This window comes from Siphateles boraxobius, unplaced genomic scaffold (assembly GCF_051911475.1).
Source record: "Siphateles boraxobius isolate OS27281-9 unplaced genomic scaffold, OSU_SipBor_1 37, whole genome shotgun sequence".
NCBI classification, from domain to species: domain Eukaryota; kingdom Metazoa; phylum Chordata; class Actinopteri; order Cypriniformes; family Leuciscidae; genus Siphateles; species Siphateles boraxobius.
The window spans coordinates 4,634,634-4,650,343 of NW_027508997.1; the positions used below are offsets into that span (position 1 = coordinate 4,634,634).

The 15,710-nt window shown below is 38.1% G+C and overlaps 2 protein-coding genes across 2 annotated transcripts in view; one reads left to right on the forward strand and one right to left on the reverse strand.

Moving 5' to 3' along the window:
- The window catches only part of LOC143703050 (transmembrane protein 150A), a 33,665-nt gene extending 30,986 nt beyond the window's left edge, over positions 1–2,679 (forward strand). Inside the window, exon 8 of the mRNA XM_077197176.1 lies at positions 39–2,679. Coding sequence (XP_077053291.1) covers positions 39–283 — 245 coding nt within the window. The 3' untranslated portion in view covers positions 284–2,679. The remainder of the gene's footprint in view (positions 1–38) is intronic.
- A 319-nt stretch (positions 2,680–2,998) lies between these two features.
- mat1a (methionine adenosyltransferase 1A) lies at positions 2,999–11,178 on the reverse strand. Its single transcript, XM_077197175.1, has 9 exons — positions 10,758–11,178; positions 9,455–9,532; positions 9,040–9,162; positions 8,829–8,941; positions 8,599–8,742; positions 6,989–7,207; positions 6,474–6,656; positions 6,135–6,268; positions 2,999–5,078 (listed from the first exon to the last, which is right to left on the reverse strand). The coding sequence occupies exons 1-9, from the start codon at positions 10,831–10,833 to the stop codon at positions 4,976–4,978; spliced, it is 1,173 nt and encodes a 390-aa protein (XP_077053290.1). The 5' UTR covers positions 10,834–11,178; the 3' UTR covers positions 2,999–4,975.
- Positions 11,179–15,710: the final 4,532 nt, after the last annotated feature.

The window sequence follows — 15,710 nt, forward strand, 5'->3', positions numbered from 1 at the left end:
CAGTGTTCACTATGATTCCTTGATGAAACTTTCCTCAGGCGGGGTGTTTTTTGTCCAGGAAAGTTTTGTCCTGCAACATGCATCAGCCATTTTCGAGTGGGTCTTCTGTGTCATCATTATGCTGTTCTATGGGACATTCGCTTTTGAATTCGCCGGGATATCTAGTGACACGATGATGGTGCTGGCCCGAGGGCAATCGCTACAGTCTTCAAGCCGAGACCACAAAATGGAGTCTCTTGGTGGAACCAGTCAGCTTCAGCCTGAGAACCTTTCTATACTGTAGCTTCCGTGTCCCTCTCTCTCTCTCTCTCTCTCTATGCTAGAAATAAAAAAACACTACAACAGCAGAGGGAAAGGAAAACAAACTGGACCTGGCTCTCGTACAATCGGCTTACCTTTGCCAAAGAATCCAGCTCAAATTTTGCACATTTTTGAGAGACTTCTTCATTCTCTGGGGACCTTTTAAATCCATCAGCTTCCATGCTGGGAATAGCAAAGCTCATTGCCTGGATGTGTTGGAGATTCCGTTAGATCTCTTTGGGATTTTTAAGTATCTGTGGAACTACAGACTGCTAGTTGGCTAAAATGTCAGCATCCATTGGTGAAACCAGAGGAACGCTACATCAGTGCTGTAGTAAACTAAACCCAAGCCTTTTGCAGGCATTTTAACATGGTGCCTCAAAACAAAAGTCATTGTGCCAATTCCAGACATTGCAAGACAATGAATCCAAAAATGCTGATGTTTTCTGTGCCTTTAGTTGTTTTCAAAGGCAGAGATGGTTTTATTGTTGCTGTATCTTTGCTGTTGCATATCTTTTGCCTTAATCACCATATGCTGTCTGAAACGTCTTGTTCAGGAGATTGTCATTACCAGCGTGCCTTAATAATGAAAACCAAATACAGATATTTATTAGACCTGTATGTCGATAGCCAAACATAGCATCTGAAAACTGCCTTGTATATATGGGGCATGTATTTTTTTCATATGCAGCTAAAGTTTATGCGGATAGCTATAAACAGCTAAGCTGAACGAGATCAGCAAAAACCTCTCGCAGAACAGGCGCATAAGCTTATCAAATTAAGTTCTAGGAGTCATGTTAGAAGCAATGAGTATTGCTGTACATTGTGACCAAATGTAATTGAGAACAGCACTAGTTTGTCTTGAGGTCTGTGTGTTCATAAGGTTCCCTTTCTCTGTCACTGTGGAATTGACAAGGTTTGTTACAAAGAAAAGTCTAGTCATGAAAGACTGAGTTTTCTCAGGTGAAGAATGACTAGTTTGTGTTCACAGTAGTTCCATGTGAGCTGTTTGCAGACAAAATGACATGCAGCAGGACTGCAAGATCATAATTGTTTTTGTTTGTTTTGAGAGAAAAAAAACAGATGAAGCTTGGTTTACATTGGTCAAATGTTTTAATACTACCAGCATGAAAAAAAAAAAATTCATATGGTTCCTTAATCATTATCAAGGGAGTTTTGTCATTTCATTTGTCAGGATAAGAGCCATGTTTATACTCATCAACATCTGATGTTACTAGTGCCGTCCAGAAAACTTTCATGTCATTTCAGTTTACTATTTCTTTACGCTCAGGAATTTCAGATCTGTCTTGTCACATATTTTCCTTCTATTTTCAAGACTGCATTCATGTTAACTATGATATGAGAAAAAGTGTTACCGTTTCAGTTACTTGTTTAGATCATTCCCTTCCTGTAGCCATTCCATTATCTTGAAAAGGGGACTTGGTTAACCCCATCATTTGGTTTCATTTGTTGTTTAAACCATTATTTGATGTACCTCAGAAATATCTCTGATATTGATAAAAATTCACTATATGTTCATGCTGTTATTTTTTTTCCCTGTGGAAGTCAAAAGAAGAAATTCGAAGAATCATTATGCAGCTCTATTCCACACATGACAATTCAAAGTAGTGACAACCAAGTAGCTCATGAGACTCATGTGGTGTATTTCAAGTCTTTTGAAGCCATACAATTGTTATGTGTAAAGAACAGGTTCATTTGAAGTTATGTCACTGTTAATCCTGCTGAAGCTCTGAAATCTCATTTGCATCAGCATTCAAAATGCCATGATGATGCATCATTCCATCAGTGCCATTAAATGAGATTTGCGTGATGGAGAATAAGGGAAGATTTTCTGTGAATAATTATTTATTTTTCAGTTGGTTCTTTCTGTATCATAAGGCTTCAGAAGACTTGGAATATGGCACACAAGTCATACTACAGAACACATTTTTGTGCTTTTTGGACCTTAAGAGACATTAACTGAAATTTTGAAGTAACAAGCAAAAAAAAAAAAAACAGGCAAAGATTCTCATGTTTTTCACTGGAAAAAAGTGAAAAAGTTTTAGACTGTTCCATTTAAAAGGTTCAAAGTGTTACTTTTCTGTGTTACCTTTTGCATAGACTCGTGTTCTTCTGTGTGTTATCTAACCTGTTTGCTCAAAGCGTAATACTGCAAACCTGCTGTCTACATTCAACAAACATTCACATATCAGCATTTAGTGGCATGCTGCAAAAGAAAAAGAAAACCCTTATGTGCCTTTGTTTCAACCAAGGACTGGCTCACTCATTGAAGAAATGTTTTGTTTTTTGGCAGAATACATTTGATTGTGCTGTAAATTTGCCATAAAATGTATGGAAATAAAGCAGAATCAAACATTACTCTCATTTTGTCTATCTGTGAATGAGAAATGAACTTTGCTTAAGTTATGTAGGCAATGTCACACAATTCCTGTTAGTAGTCACCGTGGCCTTTGAGTTTGCTCAAACATTGATGTTGGTTAGTCTTGTTTGACTTGTCAGGTGTTGTGCTTCAAACCTAGACCTATTGATAAACTGTGAATATAGGCTAGTAAACATATTATTTGTGCATTTGAAACTTCAATGTGCAACACAATGAAAATATTGGTTGGCATATCCCAAAAATAAATGAGTCATTCATTGTCTTTAGAGACATCCATACTGACACTGGACAAATATGAAGAATTTTCCACACTTTAATTATTCACAATTATGTACATGTCAGACCTTAAATTCAAACACTAAAAATCTGAAAGAAAACTGTAATAATAAGATGGTTTACAGTGTTTTTAAGGATTAATTGCCTCTGTTGAACAAATGAAATTACACAGTGGCTTCCACACACATCTCAAGTGTGCAACATAATCTGGCTTTGTTCATAACAGAAGTACATACACACACACATACACATGCTCACTCTCCAGTGGTGACAATCAATGTAAGACCATATTAATATACCCCTACCATTATCCAACAATAATGAGATGATGCAGTCAAAAATGAAGCATAAAAAGCAAATGATCTTATGATGCAAGAAAAAGGCACACAAATTAGACCCTTTTAAGACCAAGTATATGATGAGAGGAATATGATTCTCGGATCGTAGAACATATAAAAAGTCTAAAGCTTGTAATGGTCCACAGTTTCATGTCTCCTCACAACATGCTACTGAAACTCTAGCAGGTTACAGCCACGATAAAAAAAACTATGAAATAGTTCATTTGGCTCAAGACAGAGAAAGGGACTGAAAAATTATGAAAGCTGAAATGTGTATGAAAAAAACCCGCTGTAGTATGCTGCCAGGCTAGTAGTTGGCGATATGTCTTTATAAAGAAACTACACACCTATAGCCTAGACACAATGTGCATGACATCACCGTTTTCACAAATTTGCGTTTTTGTAGATTACAGAGACGATAACTGTATAGTTTTCAAAATATTTGCACTTTGAATACCGTTTTCAAAACACAAAAAGTTTTCCATTTTTAGCTGAAAACAGTGTTGTCTAAACGGCCTCTAATTTATGATGTACAAAAAAAGAGTCACAGTGGTTTCCCCCCGATTGCAGCAACTTCCATTTTTCCCAGGAAGTGATTATTTTGTTCTCTCGAACACATGGGATGGAAACGGTGCTTTGTTCGCAGATGTTTTATGCCATTTTTCAATTTTTAAGTTAAAAGTGCAGTATGTAATATTGACAACTAGTGGTTGAAATGGGTACTGTGGTCCAAATTCAAAATATTGGAGAGTTGTTTCCCTGCCCCTTCCTTCTCAGACTTCACACTCATGCAGGTTGCCAGATTGAGGACACGCAACAGCGTAATTGACAATGGAAAGCTTTGAGCCTTAACCCCAATTTACACTACTGCGTCAAACTCACGGCGTAGCTACGACGTAGGCGGTGTGTAGAAATACTATTGGGTAAACTGGCAGTGGGTGGGATCACACAGACCAAAACAAAAACAGACATTCCGAAATGGAACGCAATTTCAAAGTAGAATAACATAGCACTGTTTTTAAGTATTTAAAATAGCATGTTTCCTAAATATCTGCAAACATATTATTGTATTTTTTTTTGCTTTAGTACAGTCCAAAAAATTACATGCAGCACCTTTAATTTCACAACTTGGATACCTTATCAACCCCTAAAAAGTTCACAGTAGTACCTTAAGGTATTGCTACTTTAAGGTGCTAGTATGCTCCTTTTAGGGGTAAAAAAAGGTACAAAGACGTCCTTTTAAGGGTACTGCCCCAGTGAAAAGCTGTTTTTCACACATTTTTTTCTGAGAGTGTTGCTGAAAGAGTAATGTGTTTTGGTAGCACTACAGATGAGTCACTGTATTTACATTTTTCAGGTTTACTAATCACTTAAAGTCTCTATATGCCAACCTCGGATAGGAAATCGCCTTTTAACACAAACAAAAAAAATTACACAATTCAGCTTTAAGGAATGATTGATTGTCATGAGTGTTGATGTTGTGAGGGATCTTTTCTCGACAGACTTCGAAATAAAAGACTGGATTTTCACAACATTTACAGTATATTTTTCTAATCTGAAATATAGCGTATGCCAGAGGAGAACCAAAATCAGAAGGGAGAGAAGCACAGAAGGAAAATGCGACTGAATGACTCAAGGTAGGGCTTGAACGCCTCTCTCTTTAAACCTTGAGATTCTTGGCCATCTCCCAGGGGAACTCTGATCGGCCAAAGTGACCATAGCAGGCTGTGCTCTGGTAGATCGGCCTCTTCAGGTTCAGGTCCCTGTTAGTGGAAATTAAGTTATTTAGCTTTTCACCAAACAGCCAACACGTCAATCCTATTTGAACCAAAACTGTCCCTAATTTTGGTGCAACAGTACTTATTAAATATCGTACCACAAATGCATAGTTGAATAATTTGAGTTAAAGGGATAGTTCACCCAAAAATGAAAATTTGTCATTTACTCACCTTAAAGTTGTTCCAAACCTGTATGAATTTCTTTCTTCTGCTGAGCACAAAAGAAGATATTTTGAAGAATATGGGTAACCAAACTGGCCCCATTGACTTCCATAGTATGGAGGGGCCCATCACCTGTTTGGTTAACGACATTCTTCTAAATATCTTCTTTTGTGTTCGGCAGAAGAGAGAAATTCTTCCAAATTTACAACAAGAGGAGGGTGAGTAAATGACAATTTTAATTTTTGTGTGAACTATCCCTTCAAGAGAAACTTAATATAAAGTAGTACCTGGCTACATTGATGGTAGCTGTACTCTGATATATAATATATAAAGCGGCTTCATATTTTATACATCACTAAGAAGATAGAACAGGATTGTAATTAAGTAATTACGTTTTTTTACGCTCTTTCCATAACAACACATTAAAACACAATAAATGGCTAAAATGTAAATAATTCACAATATTGTATTTCAACAGTATATCAATTATAGTGTTATTGTAAGAGCTTAAGGTTTCACAAGAACAGTTTCTACATGTTGTTTTTGTTAAATGTTATGTTTAAATTATTATACATTTTTAAAATTTGGTTTTGTTTTGCACTTTCTCATCTACTAAAAGTAGATGATGTTTTATATATTTAATAGATTTAATATTACATGGCATTAATTGCTCATGGACAAATGTAATATCTGAGAATAACCCTTTATTCCCTCTTATTTTAGTGAATCCTAAACTAAATAATGTTAATCATTTGCCTAAATTTTAACCCACGCATACAAAGTACTGAACTTAACCATTCGGTTTTTTTTAACTGAATTTTGGTTTCTTTGCCTGAAGTGTAATAATAATAAGAACATATTATCTTATTAATTGTTTACCTAACAATGACACCTGGTCGGAGGTCAAAGTTCTTGTTGACAATGTGCAGCAACTCCTTCTCTGGTTTTTCCGATGAGCCGTAGGTGAAGAGGGAGATTGAAAGAGGGTGGGCAACTCCAATGGCATAAGACACCTACAGAACACATTAATTATTCACGACCCTGCTCCAGACACCAGCTTCTCCATTCCAGTTTTAGGTTCAAATTGGTCAAAATTGATCAAATTGGTCAATATTGTGGTGAGTTCAACTTTTTTGTCTAGGCACAACCTCATGCGTTTTTCAGGTTTTTTTTTTTACTTGTGAGATGTTATGGAAGATGTCTACACTTTCATCTGACCTGAACCAACACTCTTCTGCACAGTTTGGCCTTCACCAGAGACTTAGCCACCCAGCGTGCAGCATAGGCAGCAGAGCGGTCCACCTTGGTGTAGTCCTTTCCAGAGAAGGCCCCACCACCATGAGCCCCCCATCCACCATATGTGTCCACAATAATCTTCCTACCAGTAACACCAGCATCTCCCTGAAAAGCAAAGATTATGATTTGGTTTAAACAATAGTTCCCCAAAGATTGCTCAGTCCTATACCTTGTTCTGGGATGATATTTAATTCAGTAACATTAGGTAGCTTTGATTCATATGCTGTTTAATGTAAATGATTGGATTGTTTTACATATGCATCCGCTCACATATTATATTGCTTGTTTCTTCTTCTTCTTCACATGTCTTTGATGTGGAGATTCTAATAGCGCCCTCTAACGTATAACAGTGAAAACACGGAAAGCCGGAAAATTCCGTCAATGGCTTAGAAATAGTTAATGTGCATTATACAAACAACATATTAAACCATAGTCACCTGAGGCCCTCCGATGACAAAGCGCCCACTCGGCTGCAGATGGTAGACGGTCTGGTCGTCGAGATATTTTGCTGGCACCACAGCTTTGATGACCTTCTCCTTCAGAATACGCTTCTGCTCCTCCAGTGAAATGTAGTCGTCATGTTGAACAGAGATGACCACTGTGTGGACACGCAAAGGAATCACTGCACCATTCTCCTGCTTGTAATGCACTGTGACCTGGAGTTGTGGAAAACATATAGACAAAGTCATCTGAAGTTATAGTTTCAATTGACATGTACAACATAGGGAATGTGACAAACTTTGGTCATTTCCTGCTGTATGGTCTGAAAATGGCAGAACTCTAAAATAGACCAGAGGTTTCAGCTTCCAGTTGCTGGCATGCTCCTGAGATTGACGGGTACACAGCCGTGTCCTCTACCCCACTGGGAAAAGTAAGGATCGGGGGCCCTGGATGTCATGCAGGGGGTCATTTTCTTATAAGCGTTAAAAGAGGCCGCCTCATGGTCACTATCTTGCTCAACAGTCGTCACACCTATTGGCCAATGTACTGGTTCAATGATAACTCGCCTGATAAGATAGCATGGTCAATGTCAGTCAGGGGCTCTGAAGTCTGAACCTGCACAATGTAGCTCTGAACACTCATAATTACATCAACTTGCAATTGTAAGTGTGCCAAAAAAATGGTTTTCCTTTAAAGGGGACCTGTTATGCCCCTTTTCACAAGATGTAAAATAAGTCTCTGATGTCCCCAGAGTGTGTATGTGAAGTTTTAGCTCAAAATACCCAACTTAAATTTTTTTACAGCAATGTTAAAATTGTCACTTTTTGAGGCTGCCGTTTTAGTGTGTATCCCTTTAAATGCAAATGAGCAGCTGCTGCCGGCCCAGAGGGCGGGCGTCACAAGCTCGCAGGACGCGTGTCAGGACAATCTCATCTCACGGAATGATAATATCAAAATTTAAACTCTCTGCCGGAGTCGGACAATAATGCCTACAGAGCCAGATAATAAATGCTGTATGGAGATTGAACAGGTATAGTCTAGTTTAATTCCGGTTATAACTTGTTTTTCCATCTTTCTTTTATCCACTATTAGTACAAGCCTGTTGTAGCGGACCGCGTCCGAATGTTGTAAAAATATACTAATGAGTTCAATGAAGTTTATTGTACATCACACAAAAGATGAAGCGTCAATTTCACTCTAGAAAATTACTGTAAGAGCTGAATAAACACTGTATAAGAAGTCAGCACAACACCGACAACGCTTGGGAGACATTCTCGTCAGTGCTGCAATGGCGGATGTGTACAACTCTCAACTCGCTGTGACCTCGATCAGGGCGGTTCTATGTTAGAACGGCAGTGTCTGTCAACACTCGTGGGCGGGGCCTGTGGCTTTAGTGACGTCACTAAAGCCGCATTCTGAAAACAGGTCGTTGGGAGACACTGCTTATGATTTATGGGGATTTAAAAAAAAGGAGTGGGTGGAATTTTATCACTGCAGGGTGGTTGTGTACACACACTGCAATCATACATTTATGTCCAAACACCATAAAAAAGTGAATTTTGCATAATAGGTCCACTTTAAAACATTGTACTCTTGTATTGCTGACCTGAGTTTTTGAGTCTGGGCGGAGCCATGGGATGGTCCCGTCGCGCCGCAGCTCGGCCATTTTGGAGTTGAGTTTGTGAGCGAGGACAATGGTAAGCGGCATGCACTCCTCTGTCTCATCAGTGGCATAGCCAAACATGAGCCCCTAAAACACAACGGAAATGCAACATGAAGATGTTTATCACAAATGATGTGCTCAAACACATTTTTACACTTCCGTTGTGTTCGGACCTGGTCTCCAGCCCCAATATCTTCCTCATGTCTGTCAACATGGACGCCTTGCGCTATGTCTGGAGATTGCTGCTCGAGAGCCACCAGAACATTGCAGGTTTTATAGTCAAAACCTGAAACGAGGGAAGAGCAAAGCGTGGGAAAATAACATTTGGTGGATGCGTTAGTAAAGATCTAAAGTACCAATAATTATCAAAATATTGATGCTGACCTTTTTCGGAGTTGTCGTAACCAATGTGTTTAATGGTGTCACGCACAATTTTCTGGTAGTCCACGTTGGCACGAGATGTGATTTCCCCACAGAGAAGTACCATACCAGTTTTACAAACAGTCTCTGATGATTAAAACAATCTTAATTAGTCAAACAACCCACGACAAAGGGAAATCACCACTGTATAAGTTATTGCTAGCTTGAATTTGGACATGGGGATGTTATCCATTTAAATGCCGTTAAACTTTAGGAATAGAAAGAGTGTAAGAAATGGTCACTCTATAACCGAACAAGAGTCGAGATAAGTGACCAACTGTTGGACTATGAACTTTCAAATAATATTTTGACAGTCGTCGTGTTTATACAGAAAGTCTTTACATGTTTATTTTGTTTGGGATTACAAAAGTTCACTCACCACAGGCCACTTTAGCATCCGGGTCCTGCTTCAAGTGTGCGTCAAGAACTGCGTCACTGATTTGGTCACAGATTTTATCTATTAAAAAAAAAAAAAAAAAAATCACACTATTACAAAAAGTTATGTAATGGCTCAGATTAAGGTTCAAGTGTGTGTTTAGTGTTATAACACTAGAAATTTTCAGTTTAAGAGTTTTGATGTCTTTCCTACAGCAAGACTCTTTATAGGACACAGGAATCCCAACAAAGCAAAACCACAGCTGAGCAGCTGGAGGACAATACCAGTGGACCTCTCCTTTCAGAATCATTCACTCAGTCTATATTTGGGTTGCTAGCTGAGGCAACCGCTTAGGTGAGTTACATCAGAAACTACGCTGTCAAAAACAACATCTCAAGTGATAATACGAGACAAACAAGTCAAATCTATGAGGTCTGGAACATTATGGAATCAATTTTCTGTGTCTTGCACATGCGCGCCTATTGATTGATCTGCTGAAATATGTGCTGATGAGCAAAACTTGTTCAAGTGAACCAGACAGGTTAGTTTGCAGTGTTGCAAAATCTGTCTAGGAGGAACCAGACTAGATGAGATTATGTATTTAGAGTCATTAAAAGTCATTAAGAGTTTTCTGCAAAGCAGCTTTGTAATATTGGGAAAGCACACTTGATATCTGACATGACTTAAAGTTTCACTCTTAAAACTGTCTATAGCACTTTGGCCTTGTATCATGACGTGCGAGAACCTCAATATGGTTGATAAGAAATGTGAGGTCTGGCAAGTTCCCACATGAGAAAAAAATTACAGAAAAATCTGTTGGTATACAGGTGCGCTCACTAGACAGCCATGTCAAAATCAAATCATTCATTGCATCAAGTTCATTATTAAATAAATTGCACAGTAAATATGTAACTGAGAAACGCCTCCTAGTGATATGCTGCAATTTAACACCCACTGTAAAAGTCATGACCCCTAATTGACTATTTTTGTCTACTACACTTTTACTCAATGAAATACCTGCTGAGCACATGGTGCTGTGGAAGTATTGTTACTAAAAGTGTGAATGAACCCTACTGAACTGTTGCTTAACCAGCTTACCACTTCTATGCTCCAATGACTTGTCGAGGCAGGTGAATTATTCTATAGGTGCATGTCTTTTTTTTCTCCATGCAAGTACACAGGTACCAAATCAATAAACAGTGCAGTGCAACATTTATATAGTAAAAAATAGTTTTACTATATAATAAGTTTAAAAGCACATTTCTGAGAGTTTCATTTAAAAGTTCAGGGAAAGATTTAAAATCACCTGGATGGCCTTCTCCCACAGACTCTGAGGTGAACATGAAGGATCCGTCATCATAAACGTCATTCAGGTCTTCCATGTTTGCCAGCAACTGAACAGATCTTCAAAATCAACAGTGCAAAATAATCTATCAAAGGCTCAATAATTTTCCTCCAATTGTGGGAGAAGCAGGCCAAGCATGCAGAGCTCCTTATAGTCCCGAGGGTATAAAAGATAGAAAGAAAGAGAAGTTTGCTAATAGATCACAGACTATATAACACACAACCTCGCCTCGAAGCAAGTTTGCCCCTATATATGGCAGAAAGAAAACACACACACACACACACACAAACACACACACACCAAGCTTTACTCACTCTCTCACTCTCACACTCACAAACATACACACACGTGTCATGTGAACGAGTGGGGCAGACCATTCCATGGGGTGTTATTTGGGGGGAGGAGATTCAAACTTTCAGAAACTCTCCGTTAACCCCTTGTGTTCTCAGCTCTGTCATAGGAAGGTTTTTTTGTGGGGTGGGGAGGACTCGACTCCTGGTTTCAATGGACACAGTAGACACTTTTGTGTTAGAAACCCTGGTCATATATTTCTTCTAATCCGAACCGGGGCTAGAGTGCTTACAGATATCAGATCTGAAGAGGTGTGAAGTCTACTGCAGATGTGATTGGATGATACAGCACTCTTCTCATAAAGAGTGTTTTTTTGTTGTTGTTATGTAATAAATGCATTGCAAAACTATTTTAAACACATTGTAGTTTAACATATATCAATTCCAAGACGTGTTGTGGCGATCTTTGTTAAATTTTGAACTGTCTGCTCAGACAGCTTATAATGTGTAACGTCTTTGTCATCTTCTAAATTTGGATTAATATGTATCATGATATGCCCCCTTTTTATAATTATTTTTCTTCTGTCAGTTTCGACATTCTCAAATAAAAAGACCTCCTTCAAGGTACCTCATACTGCAGTAATATGGGTCAACCCAGGATGTAATCAACGGTCAAAATGTCAATTTGGGCAGATCCACTGGATCAAAACATTGCAAAATAAATGTGAATATTATTTCTCGATATTTGGTTTAGCTGTTTCGTTCTGTGATCTGGATTGTGATTAATGTTTCACTCTCAAAATACTAGGAGCTTTAATACACAAGGGCTGATAAAGGCAAGTTTAATAGTATAGTTTTGTCATTTATGCTTACAAAACTTTTAGTACAGTAATTGCAGGGCCCTCCCCTAAAGTAATAATAATATGCCTTTCTGTCAAAGACACTAGTGACAGGGCAGGATTGTGATCTTAGTTACTTTTCAGATCTTTAGGCACCCCCACATGGGGTTAAACCTACAACATTTGTGTTTGAGCAGAAAAGACAAACACAACTTTACTAAAATGTGATAGTGGATTGAGTAGATGCTGAATATCTTTGAATAGATTTGTTTAACATAAACATTATAATATAAAAGTGGAGAAATTTGGTGTTTCACATGGCGGATGAATTTTTAGGGGAGAATTTTCGAGTGAACAAATAAGCCAATGAAGTGAGATGGTGAGACAAAACTCAAATTCTTGTTGAGCTCTCAACCTGTGACGTGGCATAGAGATAAAAATCAGATCATTACATCCATTGACAATTTTTTTACTGATGAAATTGAACAATTAGAGAAAATTATTTTTAATCTTTATTATTAAATTACAAAATTATTAATTGCAAAAAAAAACAACCTTATTTTTACTTAAACCTTTTCTGAACAGTAGCATTGATTCCTCGTGTCATGTAAAATACACATGGACAAACAGGTGAGCACGTGAGACCACACTTTTTGGACTATGATCCTTCAGCTGCGAGTAGATGAGTGGTAGCGGTTCAGCAGTAGCCCGATCGTGTCAGAAAACAAACTTGACCAAACAGGATCAGATACAGAAATTGAACGGATGCAAGCGGGGCAATGAGCTATTTTAAAAGTTCATGGCTGATAGTAACCAGCCCTGTCATGCATAGTGTGTATGTTCCACTGCTAAATACACCTATGACATATTATTTCATGTCCAAATTTTTTTTAAATCACATGGAGAAAAATATATACCTCTCCGTTCTGCTGATTTAAAGATCTGTTCCTGTTGTCGTCTTAAAAATAAAGATTACAGAAGGGGTTTTTCACAGCGATGCCAAAGAACCATTTTTGGTACCCCAAATAACCTTTCAGTGAACAGTGAATAGTTCAGAAGAACTATTTTTATTAACGTGAATAACATTTAAAAAAAGAACCTTTTGATGAATGTAAAGTTTCTATGGATGTTAAAGGTTCTTCATGGAACTAGATGCCAATACAGAACCTTTTTTTAAAGAATGTTTAATATAAATGAATTCAGGTAATTCTGAAATTAAAGGTTTACATTTTTCTTATTTTAATGAACCTGGTTTAATTCTGGTATTTCCATCCATTCAAGAAGACACATAGTCCTTCTACATGTGATGCCATATTGTAATTAAGACATTTGGGCATTGTTGGATTTTGACTTAGAAGATTTTTTACTACAAAGCTCTATTTTGTGGTTATCCGACCAGCAATGCTAATGGGCTTTTTGGCAAACTTCAGATTTGGCTTCTTTTGTATCACTCACTCATACAGGCCTCTGTTATGCAAAGCTTTGTTGACTGCTGCACCTTTACAAGGTAGTCGGTTTCTGGCTTGTTCAAAGTGAATTCTCTGTGTCTTTGCTTACAAATGTTTTTCTGATTCTAGGAAGAGTTTGGAAGAGAAACCTTTTGTGGGCATTGCGGTGAATTTAGTTTTATCCCTTTATCTAGAATATGTTTCCAGTTGGTGTGGGTGAAGTGCATCTTTTTCGTTTCCTCGAAGTGAAGGTATTATTGTTGCTTAAACCTCCTGTAAGTCCATTGTAGTTAAAGACACCTAGTATAAAGTGTGACCAAATTAAGTGCTTAGAAATAAAATATATAAAACACTTTTATTATGGTATGTTGATTTGTTTTACTTCTTTACGTTAGGCAGGTCAGTTTTTGTATCAAGATTGTGATGTAATTGTGGCAGAAATACAAAGGTTGAAAGGTTGATGTTAGTCAAGGTGACAAGCATCTGTTTATATTTTGTAGCAGTTCTCTCTGTATATATGTACGTGGCTGCTGCTGGTTGGTGTCCAGTGATAAACACAACTAGTACCTGCCCTGCCCTGCCCTGCCCCCCCTTTTTTAAGGTAAACTCTTTTGATAAGCATTAAGGAGTGAAGTGCGTCAGCCAATGGCTAACTGAGACTAAAACGTTTTGTAGGTGGGGTACGGATGCTTACTTCTGATTGGACCGTAACAGACACGCTCACACTAATGGGTAAGACACTCTTGAGAGTGCTCCAGTGAGCTGGACCTAGGTGAACTTTACAGCTGGTGCTGCTGGGTATGAAACCTAAGCTCCAGATGGATATGAGCCTGTACCTTCTAATAATGACCTTTCATTATGAGCACAATAGATTAATAAACTCGCAGTCTCCACCCTGACACTCACTGTGATTTCATTGCCAGTTCAGAACCTTCAAACTAAATCTGAAGTACACCAGTTATTTTATTTAAAAATAAAATAAACCACAGACACTGTGTAACTACTTAATTGTCATATTTTTCATCATCATTACTGCAATAATCAACTAGACTTACTGCAGCTACGGTTACCACTATCAAACGAAGGAGGTTTCCCACATTGCCTGGGTAGTCGGCTGGAATGCAGCAGCTGCAGGAGAGGGTGGGATGTTGGGACAACTTTCATCTCAGCACATTCCAGCCTACAGCAGCCAGAAGCAACTGCCTCTGCCCCTCTCCCCTAAAAATAACCATTACCACCAAAACAGAGCTGGCCCAGATCCGCTAACCGAACTGTGTCGTCTTACATAATCAAGTTAACTTGTAAGCAAACACACTCAGGACTGACTATAATGTAATGGAAAAGAGCTCAGGAACTCACGAAGTGCAAAAAAAAAAAAATCCCCAAAGGTCTGTGTCCATGTGACGTTCGCTTTATTCGTCAAAAGGATAACCTTACTGTCACAATCGGTTACAATAAAGGTGAGAAAATAATCTATTCGCAACTGTATTGTATCCATTGCCAAAACTCAAAACACTCAGAACAAACAAAGACTGTGTTCAAAATCTCCCCCTATACACTCATTCACTATTCCCATATACTCCACTAATATAGTCCACTTGAAGGAGAGAATGAAAATGAGTTAGTGAATTCGTACACTGAGTTTGTACTTGCTGTTTAATAATCATTTGAAACTTAGCAAACTTGCAGCTCTAGTAGTAATGCAAAGATTTATCCTGAACTCTGTCATGGAAACTAACATGTATAAACCTTAATTAAACAATTTAATAATCAATCAAAAAATAATTTACACCTGTATAATATTACGCTGCAGCCACATTGGACCAGCGGTTGGGAAAATGGATGGATGGATGATTCAGCTGCAGGCATGACCCTCACAGTGCATTGTGGGTATTCTCTAGCCGTTGAGCTTACATCAGTACACTTGTTATTGTGGTGCTTTTGGGATGATGAAAACCAGGTTCAGGGCCATCTTCCTGCAAGCACTGGAAGTGCACCACACCTTTGTACGGTACCTCACGTAAGTGAATTCAAAAGACATTTAAAAAATAAAAATAAAAGAATAACTTTTTTTCAGAAAATATAATTTTGTTTCCATCTGTCTGCAGAGGAGGAGGCACTGACCATATGTAACAGGCAAGTAGAGAATGTAAAGCTACAATTGAATGGACAAAAATTGTAAGATAAAAATTGAATGAAGCATAGAACGGTTTTGCATGTTGAAATATTTTATGGTTTGATTTGAGGATGTGAGTTCATCTCTTTTATTCTTCCCTCTTATATACAATGACACACACAAGCAGCTTCTTCCAGGAGGTTTGTGTGTCTCTGGCCTGG

Excerpts from the sequence above, each read along its gene's own strand:
- mat1a (XM_077197175.1), bottom strand. The coding sequence starts at position 10,833 with ATGGAAGACCTGAATGACGTTTATGATGACGGATCCTTCATGTTCACC. Across the intron at positions 9,163-9,454 it reads GGATGCTAAAGTGGCCTGTG|AGACTGTTTGTAAAACTGGT; the intron begins GTGAGTGAACTT and ends TTTAATCATCAG. Across the intron at positions 8,942-9,039 it reads TTACGACAACTCCGAAAAAG|GTTTTGACTATAAAACCTGC; the intron begins GTCAGCATCAAT and ends CCCTCGTTTCAG.